Below are 15,580 nucleotides of genomic sequence, written 5' to 3' on the forward strand. Positions count from 1 at the left end.
GCAATTTTCATCAAATGCTGCTAAAATAATTTAAAGACTTTATATAAGCACTATGTAGTTTTTAAACAAAATGTAATAATGACTAAATCTTATTTGAACGTTGGACTAATGTAAATGAATGCATTTGACAAAAAAACACAAACAAAAAAAACAAACAATCAATCAAACAATTACTTACTAATGCAAAGCATTTCTGTGCTTGAGCTAGGGCAGAATCCGGTCGAAGTCTAATGCATTCATCGAAGTCTGAAACTGCTTCTTCCACCTGGTCTAAAAGGATTTTCAGCTAGAGGCAAAAGATGGCAAGTGTTAAAGACTGAAACTCAAACCTACCCAACAGGAATTATACATTTGTTTTCTTCCAGAAATGTTGCTCATTGTGAACATCATTTTAACAGTTTAACATTTTTGCTACTAATAAAACAAACAAGACTAATTTTAAACTACGTGGGCTCAGGAGATTATGGTAACAGACACCATTTGTAAGAGCATCTTTTAAAAACCCATCCAGAACTCTTATACCACTTATGATAACTTTCAGCTTAACTCTGCCATTATGTCAGTCAATGCATTGATTTACATAGCAATATAAAAAAGTTGTACGTTTTACTGAAATGCCAATTCTTTGGCTCCAAAAAAACACCTAACAGTGACGGGTAACTATGTGTATGCAAATAGACATATCATACATTAAAATAGTGACTACATGCATTCAAATAATGATCGCAAATGAGATTGGTTTTGAACATGTACATATTACTTGCAACAAATGTGTATCTTTGCACACAAGTCATAACTGAGGAGAGGCAAGGAATGGCAGAGGTAAATCATTTAGTTCCTGGGCAATCATGTGAGCCCTATAGACTGAAAGGATCACTAAAAAAATAAAAATAACTACCTATGTTTGACATTTAAATGAGGTACATTTCTAATTTTTAAAGCAGATTATTGCATCATTGATGTTAAAGTTTTATTAATGTGCCAACAGGCTATGATTTACCAAGATTCAACTTTCTAACCATGTCCATCTTCCTAGATGGACCAGAGAGATTTAGGCAACAGGTTCTAGGTATCAGCTGGTAGGACAATGTTAAAACACTGCAAAATCTGTATAGGACTTTTGCTGTATAAACATCCAATGGGTAATGGGTTTTGTATAATATTTTCTTCAACAGCAGCAAGTCATTACTTTGATGTTTGACAATGGACTTCTTTTGAATACTTATTACTTCTCGGTGATGGTTAATCTCTACACAGATTTAAAAGAAGGGTTGATTTATAACAAATGGAGCAACCGGAATGATTATCGCTACTGTGTGTATATAATTTGGGTTGAACTTTGAAATTGATGGGAGTACACTCACCAATACTTAAAGGAATACTTCAAGCACCATAATCACTACAGTGCGTGGTAGTGGTTTTGCACGACTTAGCTCGCTGGCGTAAAACAATCAGTTGACACACTCAGCCAATGTGCTAACTTTACTTAAGAGCATCTGGCTGGTTAGAGGCAGGAGCAGCGTCCAGTGGACCCCAAATCGTTCAAAACAACTACAGCAAGATGTAGTGCTTATGGTGCATGGAGGGTTCCTTTAATAAACCCACTTTTACTAGCCCTCTGATATTACAGGAGGCAAAAAAAATAAATGTAAAACATGACCATCTCTCACACTTAAAATAAGCAATTTTTTTTATCATCATGCAATTGAAACATATCATTATTACTCCACACCTGCCCTCTGTGATGATAAACATCTGCATTCTGTGGGTCGATGTCCGCTGCCATGTTGAAATCTTGAGTGGACAACATAGGTTGTTGTTGCTGCATGTACATGCTGCCTCGTTTGATAAGGGCATTTGCACGAAGCTAAAAACAGAACACATACGTTACAATGTCATATACTAGTATCACAATTGCTATCCATACACAAAGTGAGTTTCATTCCATAGCATGTGGCTGCAAGATTTGTTATTTTCCATTTGCACATATTTTGCTGTTTTGCGTGTGTGTTTTTCGGGCAGCATTATGGGATTGTCTAACCTAAATATTGTATGTGGGCATTCTATGTTACAAGAGATCACCTTATTGCATACATACCTGGTGCACACTGTTTGTTCTTTATCTTTGCTACATTCTTTCCCCGAAAATACAACCGGGTCTTATATTAATTTCCCCCCGAAAATGCACCAGGGCTTATTTTTGGGGGAGGTCTTATTCTGGGGAAAAAGAGCAGCAAAGATGTGCTAGAAAGCAGGTCTACGTTTGGGGGAATTCAAAATAGATAAGCTCACAAGAGCATGGAATCCCAGCGAATCTATGTTTGGGGAATCTTCCCAGCAACTAGGGCTTATTTTCAGGGAAACAGAGTATATATATCCACATGTGCACTATACAAAAGTCTTATTTGCCTTTTTCTTTAACAACTTGCTTTAACTAACACACATATAGATACATACATACATACACCCACCAAGTATGGCGATTCAGTTTGACAAGATGACAAGGGAAGAATACATACTGTAGAATCATATTAAGTGGAAGTAACAACTTCTGGTACCTTAACGTTGCACTCTTCCATGCTGACAACCTGATCTAAATCTGGTTTAGCAGCCGATGCGTTCCCGATAAGCAAGTAGAAAGTGGCTCTCAGTAGTAAAGCTTCAGCAATGTATTTCCCTCTTGCCTCCACCTCTTTGGTGCATTCACTAATGATTTTGTCATAGTTCTCTTCTTCCATGTATTGTTTTGCTTTTAAATAACCAGATCTTTAAGCAAAAAAAAAAATGAAATAAAAAATGAACAACATACAACAACAAGGCATGATTAAAAAACCAAGAAAAGGTAAACTAATAATTTAAAGACTAGGGAAGACATAGGCAACCTTCGGCACTGCAGATGTTTTGGACTACACCTCCCGTGATGCATTATGGGTGTAAGAGCATTTTGGGGGATGTAGTCCAAAACATCTGGAGTGCCAAAGGTTGCCTATCCCTGGACTAGGGACTAAGTTTACACAAATTGGTTCATAGGTCACAAAGTAAAATGTTTTAAAGGGACACACTTTACTGTCCAAATACAAACAATTTTAAATAATTGTTTAATACATATGCCCTCAATGTAAACATGCATTGCATTTGATTATGTATTTTTTTTCTTCATTGAGGGTAGATCTGGAAACAACCTTGTCTGCAGCCTATGCAAACCATCTTCCCCAGCAAACACTTTATGTGACTGTCATATTACAGACTTCCCAATGCAGCTCATTATAGACTGTGAACTGAACTGTCACACAGTCCAGTTCACAGTCTATAATTCTAAGCTAAATCAACTTATTTTTTATTCTCCCATTTATGCCATTCAGAACCGGTCTACGTCTCCCTGTTGTCTAGAAAATCTACACTCTACAGGTTCCATAATCTTTCACAAACCTCTGGCTTTCTTTCTCCACTTTGGCATTAAAGATCTACAATTACTGGCAGTTTCTGGTTACAGAGACAAGTCCAAGGGAACTACTCTGGGCCTGCTTCGTAACCAGAGGGTGCCAGTAATCGAAGATATTTGATGCCAAAGTGTAAAATGCTAATAGTCATAAAATTATGCGTTACTCAGTGTCATTAGAAATTAAAAGTAGATCGGGGCGTGGCTTGGCTGCCGATGGAATAGGACGCAGGTGACCAGAGCTCCTAGGCCCCAACCCGCAAAAACCCGATAAAACGCAGCGAAAATTGCAGACTTTATGGGGAGAACCAAACGAGGGGCCACCCCCAAACCTCCGCACACACACGGGACCCACACACCGGGCCCGATGGATGACTCTCTACCCCGCTCACCCTGGGGAGACCACGCGACGAAGGCAAGATGGCGCCCTCATCACCGGGACCTAGCAGTCCGGCAGACTCCACAAGGAGCTCCCCAAGGGGAGATGCCCTTTCCCAGTTGTCCGCTGACCTCGCAGCCATATCAGCGAATATGCTCACACGCAAAGACAAAGCAGACCTTGTTGCGGAGCTCCGCACCGCGATCCGAGAGGAAATCACGGCAGTTCGGAGGGATCTTGCGGCCCTGGAGACGAGGGTGGACGCCCTGGAGGAATACCGCTTGCACACCACCAATCACTCGCAGGCAGCTGATCTAGCAACGTCAAGGCAAGGTAACATGCTCCTAGACCTCAGACGACAAACGGAGGACCTTGATAACCGTGGGCGCCGCAATAACATCCGGGTGCGCGGCCTACCGGAATCCGAGGGGGAGACACCCCATGAGCTCCTGACAGGCCTGTTCTCCCATATCCTAGGAGAAGAGGCCCCAGCAGACTTCGGCCTGGAAAGAGCCCACAGAGCATTGAGGGCCCCGCGCAGAGACGGCTTGCCCAGGGACCTAATCTGCTGCTTGCAGTCCTTTCAACTGAAAGAAACCATCATGAGGGCTGCCAGATCGCAACGCACCATCAGATACAGAGAAGCCCAAATATCCCTATACCAGGACCTATCCACGCTCACTTTGGATGCCCGACGAGCACTGAAAACAGTAACCAGCCTCCTGCGGGAAAAGAGGATCCCATACAAATGGGGGTTCCCATTTAGCCTACAAGCTAGAGTGGACGGGCAATGGCATATTATGAGATGGCCTAACGACACTCCCCGATTTCTACGGGCCGTTGGCCTACCACCCATGACAATTCCAAACTGGATATTGGACTACCCGCCGACTCGCCCCACTGGACCCACCATCCCGGCGGAGAATCTTTTTGATGACCACACGGGCCCGCGCCCGAGACGGGGCGGCCCTGTAGTTCCGGAGGAATAGACGAGAAACCACTTTGCACTGACCCCGGGCTGCTACTACACCACAAGCCGCCGGATCCCTGCACCATAAGCGGAGATGAACCTGCCAAACACCTGCCCCCCTTGCCGTAAAAGCCCAGTTACACCATGTGAAGCAGACTCCACCCGAACTGGTATGTACTACAAATACACTCCATCCCCGCCATTCATACACAGGCCCGGGATTTATGCCCACTTGGGAGGGGAGAGGGTATGCGAAGAAGGGAGTTCACGGCGGCACCGAGATGGAGACTACCCCCTCACAGTAATAGCATTGATAAGGGGGAACCAGCATAGGTTGGGGGGGAAGGGCCCATGGAGGGGGATGGGGATTCCACCAGGGGTTATTGATGGTCACCAAGCAAAGGGGACATTGCTGCCCAAACCCGACAGGGCCGTTGAGTCCAGAACTGCTCGATGATCTAGTCAGACCCTGAACTCTCCCCCCAATGGACCTAACACGAGACGCTCGGCGCTTGCAGCCGTTCAACCTTATACAAGGCGACCCGCGGGTACTAGGCCCTAAGGCGCGCAGCTCACGTCAGCCTTAATGGCTAGACTGATCCATAGCCAAGATTAGTTAAGAATGGGTCACCCAGACACAAAAACCCAGACGATACGCATTAAACAGGCCTGGATTAGAACAGATGAGCCTAAGTACGACTATGAAACCCTGTGATCATGTATTATGGTTGGGCATTGACACATGGGGCGGGGGAACAGGGGGTACGTGAAGGCCCGGGACGCAGTACACTACGAATAAGCAATGTAGGGAAACGCACCCACCGCACCCCTGTGGCCTGGAGGGCCTCCCGCCGCTACCACAGTTAATAGCAGGCTTGGGGCCCGATCGCGGGGTCCGGCGGCCGCGGCATTTAGATAACCTGAGAAAGGGGTCACGCAAGGTGTGAAGTAATGTAAATGTTTATTGTCTGATACTTTATGGTTTTCTTGTTTCTGTTAAATGTTGCCCTAGACCGGCCTTAACATGCCCAGATAGTACTGACCCAATGCTGTAACAGACTAGACGGAAATACTGAAATACCCCAACCAGCGAGCCCTTGACCCTAGGCCTGACAGAGGCCCCCTGAGCGATGGTCAGACCACTGGAATCCCGGTGGCCTGAGAGCCGAGACAATGACAATGAGACTGAACGCGGCAGGTGGCCCCTCCAAAGCCTGATCCCCAGTAGACCCTGACTAAGACGCCCCCTCTCTCATACGATACCACTACCAAAACAAAGAGACACCCCACTCGACAGACGACTACGAAAATGGACAATCACCCCCAGCGGGTTGGGAGACCTGGGAGACAGACACGGACAAACTTCAGACAACTGAGTGACTGACACCGTTGGCTGCCCTCCCCGCACCTCACGCAACTGACCAGACTTGTACATACCGGTCGGAATTCGGCGGAGCCACAGGTTGGCCTCCGCCGAAGATAGCCTCCGACCGAGGTTCGACGTTGCACCCACCTGACCTGACCACCCCCCCAAACTTCCCCCCCCCCCACCTGGTTATACAACCCCTTAACCCCCCCTCACCCCGGACCCATCCCGCTACCCCGGCCGCACGCACAGGACACCAGAGGGAGACCCCCGGCCCGCGAGACCATGTCGGGCACTCGCCCAGCACAATTGAAAATATGGTCAAACAACACCCGAGGCTTGAATGTCCCGGAGAAGCGATCCCAATTACTTCGCCACCTGTGGGCCGAGAGAGTGTCGGTAGCATTCCTGCAGGAGACGCACTTCATGAGCAGATCCCAGCCCAAACTCGAGAACAACAGATTCCCCCAAGGGTTTTACGCTAGCCACCCAGATGCCAAAAAAACAGGGGTCGCGATACTGATTGCACACACGGTCCCGTATCAACACAGGGAAACACTCGCTGACCCGAATGGGAGGTATATATTCATCAAGGGCACAATAGCTGAACACACATACACACTGGCATGCATCTACAGTCCAAACCGAACACAACACACATTCCTAGCCAAGACACTAGCTAAACTGGACCGCTTTAGAGAGGGCCTCCTCATACTAGCGGGAGATCTGAACCTTCCCCTGAACCCACGCCAAGACACCTCGAGAGGTGTTAGTGCCATACCACCACACTGCCTACAGGCAGCTAGGAGATCCCTGCACAAGGCGGGGTTGGCTGACAGCTGGAGGACAGCCCACCCAGATGGTAAGGATTATACCTGTTATTCGGCTGTGCACAAATTGTACAGCCGAATAGATTACATCTTCATATCGCAGGAACACCTGTCGCTCCTCCGGGAAGCGCACATAGGGATAGCCTGCCAGTCTGATCATGCCCCTACAATGATGCAAATCAACTCCCCCCTTTTTAAACCAACGGAACGCCAATGGAAACTCAACGAGTCCATTCTGGCGGACCTGGTGATCCGTACCGAGGCACACCAGACCATCACTCAATACTTTGAACTTAACGAGACCCCTGACATGCCCCCGCTGACTCTGTGGGAAGCACATAAATGTGTAGTCCGGGGGCACTTTATATCCAAATGCACCCACCGCAAGAGGGAAAAGACACGCCGCACCGCAGACCTGTCAAAACGGATCGCAGACCTGGAATGCGCCCACAAACAGACTTTAGACGATACCACCTATCTCCAGCTAACAGAGACCCGAAGGGAGCTTAGAGACCTCCTTGCTCAGGAACACCTACACATACTGAGGAAATCATCCAGGTTCTTCTACGAGTTTTCCAATAAGAGCGGGAGACTCCTGGCACAAATGCTCCGAACCAAGAGGAGGGCACAACACATACACAAGCTCCAGACACGGGCGGGCACCCACACCAGCATGCCCAAAGGGATCATGGAAGCCTTCAGATCCTACTATACAGACCTTTACAACCTCAATCCACCCTCACAGGACGCCCCGAGTCGGACCCAACTCCAGAATATAACAAACTACCTATCGAAACACATCACCCGCAAGATAACTCCCGAAATCGCAGAAGACCTGGACAGCCCCCTGACACTGGAGGAATTGACCCTGGCACTAAAACGCTCAAAAACGCACCGGGCTCCGGGCCCAGACGGTCTCCCGCTCACATACTTGCGTTCATTCCAGGACATCCTCCTACCAAGACTCCTCGCGGGCCTTAACTCCATAAGAGATGGTGGGAGCTTTCCCACGGACTCCCTGGCGGCGACAGTCACGGTCATTCCCAAGGAGGGCAAGGACCCCACCATCTGTGCTAACTACAGGCCTATCTCGTTATTGAATGCCGACCTGAAATTATTCACCAAGGCCCTTTCCCTGAGGCTGGCACGAATAATGCCTGACCTGGTCCACCCGGACCAGGTGGGCTTTATCCCGGGAAGAGAAGCCAGGGATGACACCATACGAGCCCTTAATGTCATTCATGTCGCCAGGAAATCCAACAGAGCGACGGTACTCATATCAACAGACGCCGAAAAGGCATTCGATAGGGTGAACTGGAGGTTTATGGCCGAAACGTTACGACATATGGGCCTTGGACCACACATGCGCTCTTGGGTCTCCGCGCTTTATACCACCCCGACTGCGAGGATCAGAATCAATGGAGCCTTGACAAAGGCATTCCCCATCAGTAACGGCACACGACAGGGATGCCCCCTGTCCCCTCTCCTGTTTGCCCTCACCCTGGAACCGTTCCTGGAGGCGGTCAGACGGGACGGGGGAATAGCGGGGGTCCAGGTGGGCGGAGAAGAACATCGGGTGGCGGCATACGCCGACGATATGCTCTTCTTTCTAGAACAGCCACTAATATCTGTCCCCAACCTACTGCGGGCATTTGAGACCTACGGACGACTCTCCGATCTGAAGCTAAACATCGACAAATCCGAAGCCATGACAATATCGAGAGATGAGGGCCTCGAAACCCGACTCAGCTCCCAATTCACGTTCTCTTGGTGCACATCCAAACTTCGCTACCTGGGCACCTGGCTGCCGAAAGACCTATCACAACTATACCCACTGAACTTCCTCCCCATCCTGGCATCCATACAACAAGACCTGGCGCGCTGGACGGGTCACTACATATCGTGGTTCGGCCGCATTAATGCGGTTAAGATGAATATCCTGCCTCGGCTGCTCTATTTATTCGCAACCCTGCCAACAAGGATCCCTGGAGCCTTTTTCCGGTCGGCGGAGACGGCCATCCGAAGATTCGTATGGAATCAGAGACCGACCCGACTCCGCAAGACCACACTAGAACGCCCCAAAGCTGCCGGGGGGGTGGGGTTGCCCTCCCTCCTCGCCTACCATCAAGCAACCCACCTACATAGAATAGTAGACTGGCACGCCCATCCTAGCCCCAGACGATGGGTACAGATGGAGACGACACAGTACCCAGGTACCATCCCGTCCAGACTCTGGCTGGGGAGACTAACCTACACCGAATTACAGACGGGCAACCCCATCATTGATGCCACACTCAAAACTTGGTGCTCACTTAGATACACCCGTCAATTGACGACCACCCCAAACCCCCTCACCCCAATCACCTATAACCCCGACCTGGCAGGGGGCCTCCCCCCCGCAACCTTTAAAAACATCCAAAGGTCAAACTGGATCTACACGAGGCAATGGTGCACGGGAAATGCACTCCGGCCACTGATGGACCTGATGGAAGGACGACCCCCCACACTACTGGACGCGTTTCACTACCACCAGGTGAAGAGATACTATACATTAATGCCCGGTAAAACCCAACTCCACAGGCAACTCACTGAATTCGAACGAATGTGCACAGACAGGACACACATCGAACACGGGATCTCCCGGATGTACAGTATACTTCAGGAGTCGGAGGACAAGGGCAGGCCAGCCTATGTTAACAAGTGGGAAGAAGAGACCGAAACCCAACTTACGGAGCAGGAGTGGGTGAAAATATACCAACTCACACACAAATGCTCCATAAGTTCGAAGTTCCAGGAAACAAACTACAAGGTATTGACCCGATGGTACCAAACACCGGAAGACCTCAGACGCATGCGAGTCACAGACACAGGGGAATGCTGGAGATGTGGGACCGAACGGGGTACCCACATACACATATGGTGGACGTGCCGGCACATCAAACCGTACTGGCAGATGATCCACTCAAAGATCAGGGAGATTACAGGCTCAGACATCCCCCTACAACCCCTACAGATGCTCCTACACCACACACCCATACCAATACGCACATACAAAAATTCCCTCACCATTCACTTACTTACAGCAGCGAAAGCCCTTATACCACTACACTGGAAAAGCACAACGGTCCCCACATTCCAACAATGGGTGGATAGAGTCGAAACCATCTATGACATGGAGATCATGACCGCCTCCCTGCAGGGGCGCTCCGACAAGTGTGCTCTTAGGTGGTTCCCATGGAAATCATATCTATCAAATAGGACGGCATAAGCCGCCATTCGAGGTCACACAAGGGTGAGACACCCGAGACGTGGGCACCAACGGCCTACGAGTAGACTGCTGTTGAAGGGCGCTGTTGGCATGGGCGCGCGGGCCGAGGGGTCAAAGGCCGGACACCCCCACCCCCCTGTTCCCCCTGTCTAACCATCCTGATCCCAGGAACCCCCCCCCCCAAAAGCAAACTACTTGGACTGATAAACCGTAGAGACATCCCTACTTACCCTGACCCGCTCCCCATCCTAAGACTATACCCGTTAGCACCTAGGACTGATGGGACTATGACCCACCCACTGTAAGCCATGACAAATGGACCTCCCCTACTAAGCACCTCAGCTCCACGAACACGGAAGGGGACAGGTTACGCAAACCCCAGACCTTGATATCGTTCTTCTACAACACCCAAAGTTTTAATCTACCCTGTTGGATTAACCTACAAAGTTATATAGTTATATAAAAACTGAATAGAATGGTAACACGACCTGTGCCTGGAACTAGACATTGTTAAAACTCAGCTATTGTGTATACTCTACTGTTATAACACTTGAGACACGGCTCTTGCATGAGCCTGCAAAATGTCTATATTACAAACTCTTGTATTCATTGACTGTACCATTCGTAAAAATAAAGAATTACAAAAAAAAAAAAAAAAGAAATTAAAAGTAAAAAAAAAAAAAAATTCCATTGACTTTCCATAACTTGATTAAAAAATAAATTTTAAAAAAGCACATTAAATCTGCCTGACACAAAGCATGGGTTTGATGAATGGCAATAATAGGGTTAATAAGGAGAGGGAAAAGGGCCTTTACTGACTTCTCTTTGACCACAGATGCCTCTCCCTCCTTGTCCTTATCTTCATCAGACTTTTCTCCTTTCTGCAGGGGTTGAGAGATTATGTCATCGGTGAAGGAGCTGAAATAGGATTTGATGAACTGAGGCGAAGGCATCAGGGGCTCCCTGTTCTAAGAAAGCAGAGTAACATGCATTATGTTGGTATTAATTTATAAGCCTGGAAGGCACAATTGCAGACACATTTGAGTTTTATTTTGAGAAGTAAATACACAGAAGTAGAACTGGGTATAAATCATCTAAGAAGGTTTTAACAGTTGCACTCTGTATTAAATAACCTTCAAAATGCAACAGTAATGCTGGCAGAAGCGATTCTTTGTCTGGAAATAGTATTTGTACATAGAACTGGATGGACACATTTGGGAATATATGCATGGTCTTCCTCAACACTAAGAGTGCTACTGCAGACACTTTCATTAGAGAATCTTATGGGTCAGAAATGCAATTTCATTTTTAAACAGTGATGTACCAAGAAACTAAACTTTCTAGATGCTGGTTGCTTTTGGTTTGCATCTGCTGTGTCAGATCCTAGAGAGGACTCAGATACCCAATATTAGTTTGTCTAAATTGTTAAGACTAACATGCACAACAGGCAAATTCTAATCCCATTACATTTTATAGTGACTTAATAGTGTTGCTTTAAGCCAGTAGCAATTCGCATCCTGTACAATGAGTGCATCATTAAAGATGCAGTGTGTAAAATGTATATTGATTTTCTTCTGCATAATGGACATTTTCTTTCCATGTGAAATCTTTATGGGAGATGTTGGTCTAAAAAGTAACACAAATTGTAACACTACAAACAAAGTTTTCATTCAGTGCTGGACAATACCTTGTATTTCTCTTTGGCCTTTTCTTTTCCAAGTAGCTTAAGAACTTTATCTGCAAGGAGCATGCTGTGCTGGTTCTGGAAACCCTCCAAAATGCACACAGCTGTGACATCTAGAATTACAAAAGAAAAACAAATATAACTGGAGCATATATACAATAATACAGTCTGAAAGCAGTAAAATAACATCACTGGCTAGGAGGCTTTTCACACAATATTTTAAACCAACTGTTCCTGGGGGTTGGCATCTTGAAACATCTTGACATGAAGAAACTTGGAATAAAGAAAGGATGTGGAGAAGGAAATAGCGTTTTTCTAATTAAAGGAACATTACAGCGTCAGGAACACAAACATGTATTCCCGACCCTATAGTGTTAAAAACTCCATCTAGACCTCCCTCCCCACTAAATATAGTAACATTTTAACTTTATTCCAGTCTGCTGCTGCAGGTTCTGTCCCTGATCGGCTGACATCAGAAGTGGTGGTCAAAGCCAATCACAATGCTTTCCCATAGGATTGGCTGAGACTGTCAAGGCGGCAGATCAGGGGCAGAGCCAGCACAAGTCAAACACAGCTCTGACTAATCAGCATCTCCTCATAGAGACGCATTGAATCAATGCATCCCTGTGCAGAGGGTGGAGACACTGAATGTCAGTGCTGCACAGTGGCCAGTAGTTCTTCCTAAGCTGTAATATTAACACTGCATTTTCTCTGAAAAGACAGTGTTTACTGCAAAAAGCCTGAAGGGAATAATTATACTCACCAGAACAAATACAACAAACTCTAGTTGTTATAGTGTCCCTTTAAAGAACATCAAATCTTGCAATCTTGCAGTTGTAATAAATAACCGCAGGAAGAACTGTGGCTATGCTACTCAGAATTTTTCACTAAAGAGAGTGGACTGCTTGGGATGCAAAGTGAAATTCAAACTTAAAGGTACACTGTAGGCATCCAGACCACGTCAGCTCATTGAAGTGGTCTGGGTGCTGTGTCCCTTTTGCACCTAGTGCTGTAATGTTAACATTGCAGTTCTAAGTCTGCCCTATGTGGCTGTCTATTAGAATTAGAAACTAGAATTGATTGGGAGAATTTCCCAAGTTGGTTATTTTAGTGTAACATTTTAAGCTTACTTGAATTCCTAGCAATTCTCACTATCACTCTCTAAAGTAATGTTAGAGAAATAAAATGTAATTTAGAGACTAAGTACGTACCTTCCAAGCATTCTTTTTTGTTGTCAAGCCTTTCATGGGCTTTTGCTCGTCGAAAAAGAGCTTTAACATATCTGGGATTAAGTTCCACGGCTTTAGTGCAATCTTGTACTACTTCCTTCCATGTTTGCTGCAGATACACATTGTCGAACAAAAAGGATATACATATAAATACATTGAAAATAATTACACCTGCAATACTACATGAACAGGTCATTATATTGTTTTAAGGAGTATTAATATTTGAGAAGTACACAAACTTTAATGAAGACTGCCACGGTCTGTATTTTCTGTGGCTTCACATTAAGCTGTGATTATAAAAAACTATTGACAAAGCTCTATATTTAACACAGAAATCAAACCTTTTATTTTAATTGATTCTTTGTATGTAAAGGCCTTGATGATTTAAACAGAACGTGCCAGAATACAGTTTTACCTGTACATTCGGTAGCAAAGAGTGTAGATAGGATTTCTCTCTCTTAAAAAGGACAATCATTTTTACATGGCAGTGGCACTTTAACTGTCATTATTGTAAGGCATTTGACAGAAGAAGAGACTAAAACAGACTAGTGATCAGAAATGCAAAGACTTACTTGCTGTTCATAAGCTGCTGCTCTGTTCTGATAGAAAGTCGACAAATCCACTTTCTTCTCAGAAGGGCAAAGGCTAATGGCCTCTGTGTAACACTGGATGGCTTGATCGTATTTCCCCGCTTTAAAATATTTGTTACCCTTGTTCTTTGCAGCTTGTGCTCTTTCCAGGGGACTCTAAAAATATTAAGAAGAAAGTTATCAAATTAACAAGAACATTTACGGTGGAATAAAAGAGCCCGATAGATGGCTAAATATCCTGAGAAAGGAACCTTGTTCTGTCATGACACCTTTTATGTATTTTAACAATAAAAGCAATCATACACAAGTAGCATGTGGCTTTAAACTCAGCAAACCCTCCTTTACAAACTATACTTTTAAAGGAGATATAAAATATATAATTATGTTTTTGTTAGTATTACTGCTTTGATATTACATTTTAGGGATGAGTGTTTTCTTTCATGCACTACAAGGCATTGTACGCAAATTAACTCGAGTCACACATGTTGAAACACAGAACTAATTTAAAACCTTCCGATATCAAATTATAAATAAGCGACACCCCAAGCATCGCAACCAATAGAGCTTACCATTTATAAAACACCAACACATTCTGTAGTTCTTTACAATCTTTCTGAAGCGGTTATGGAGCAAGAATTCGGTGTGCCAAGATAAGTTTACTGACAAATCATTTTAAAAAAAAAAAACAGGGTTCTCCCAGCGCACAGAACTCGGCCCCTCACTAGCCACTCAGATAGCAAGGTTGTTCCAATATCAGCCTCTAGGGAGACAGTGTAAACAGCAGTTTATCTGAAACTATGTTTTCAGCTGCAGGATTAAAACTAGGGGGGACCTGGCACCCAGACCACTTCATTGAGCTGAAGTGGTCTGGGTGCCTATAGTGGTCCTTTAAATTAACATTTAACCTGACAAAAAGGATTTTCAGTGCTGGGTACAAAAATACAGAAATAAATTACATACAAAAACAGAGATAAATTGCAAAACAGTCCACAAAATAAAATAGGAGAAAACACAAGAGATCCTTTAATATATTTACGGCTTATATATAATTCTTGTGGGAGATTTCAATGATAAAGTTCTCCAAGTAGTTGTTAAAAAGAAAATCTCTCCCAGGATAGTCCAACAATCCTCAATACACACCTTAAAACTAGTTGTTTCTAAGTGGGCAAAACCCTGGGTGGATCAGAGGGGTTTCGCCTGACCATTTATTGCCCACTCCATATTTCCTTAAATTATGTTGTCCTTTGAGTAACCCAAAGTACCATATGCACCAATACCTTTTATGACATCCTATGTCCAGCTATGGTGATTGTTATCTAGATGTTTTATGGCTTAGGCCAGGTGTTAGATCAAAACCTACAATAGATTGTTATCCCTACATGTAAAAAAACAACTCATAACATATATCAAATGCCAACTCATGCTTTGGCATGACACCTGCAGTGTAGTTTTTCTGTCTACACTTTGACAACATTTGATTTAAGTAAAACTTCAAAATCATTTTAACAGGTAAAATGACACAAAAGCACTAGTTATTATGCATGCAGTGTTCCTTTATAAACATTTACTAGAACCTGTCAAATAGAAGAATTATATAATAGGTTCTATTACTGTTAAAATTATATATACATAAAACCAGATGTCTAATTCAGTTAGAGATTAAGGGACAGATTGCCAACTGCTGAATAAGCACATTATGCCATACTGGAATAGGTTATTTAGGGAACCCCAGAGTGAAGATACACAATATTGCCATTATAGCTTGCTCTATCCAAAATTAGTCCTGTGTTCATTTAGCACTAGGAATTGAATTACACTTCTACAT

General features: G+C 45.0%; 1 protein-coding gene across 1 annotated transcript in view; it reads right to left on the bottom strand.

Annotated features, from left to right (window-relative positions):
* The window catches only part of TOMM70 (translocase of outer mitochondrial membrane 70), a 34,181-nt gene that overhangs the window by 5,954 nt on the left and 12,647 nt on the right, over nt 1–15,580 (bottom strand). The window contains exons 2-8 of the mRNA XM_063448943.1: nt 13,738–13,911; nt 13,148–13,274; nt 11,940–12,049; nt 11,072–11,220; nt 2,559–2,766; nt 1,733–1,867; nt 179–286 (exon numbers count right to left, since the gene is read on the bottom strand). Coding sequence (XP_063305013.1) covers nt 179–286; nt 1,733–1,867; nt 2,559–2,766; nt 11,072–11,220; nt 11,940–12,049; nt 13,148–13,274; nt 13,738–13,911 — 1,011 coding nt within the window. The remainder of the gene's footprint in view (nt 1–178; nt 287–1,732; nt 1,868–2,558; nt 2,767–11,071; nt 11,221–11,939; nt 12,050–13,147; nt 13,275–13,737; nt 13,912–15,580) is intronic.

Source organism: Pelobates fuscus, chromosome 1, assembly GCF_036172605.1.
Source record: "Pelobates fuscus isolate aPelFus1 chromosome 1, aPelFus1.pri, whole genome shotgun sequence".
Lineage (NCBI taxonomy): Eukaryota > Metazoa > Chordata > Amphibia > Anura > Pelobatidae > Pelobates > Pelobates fuscus.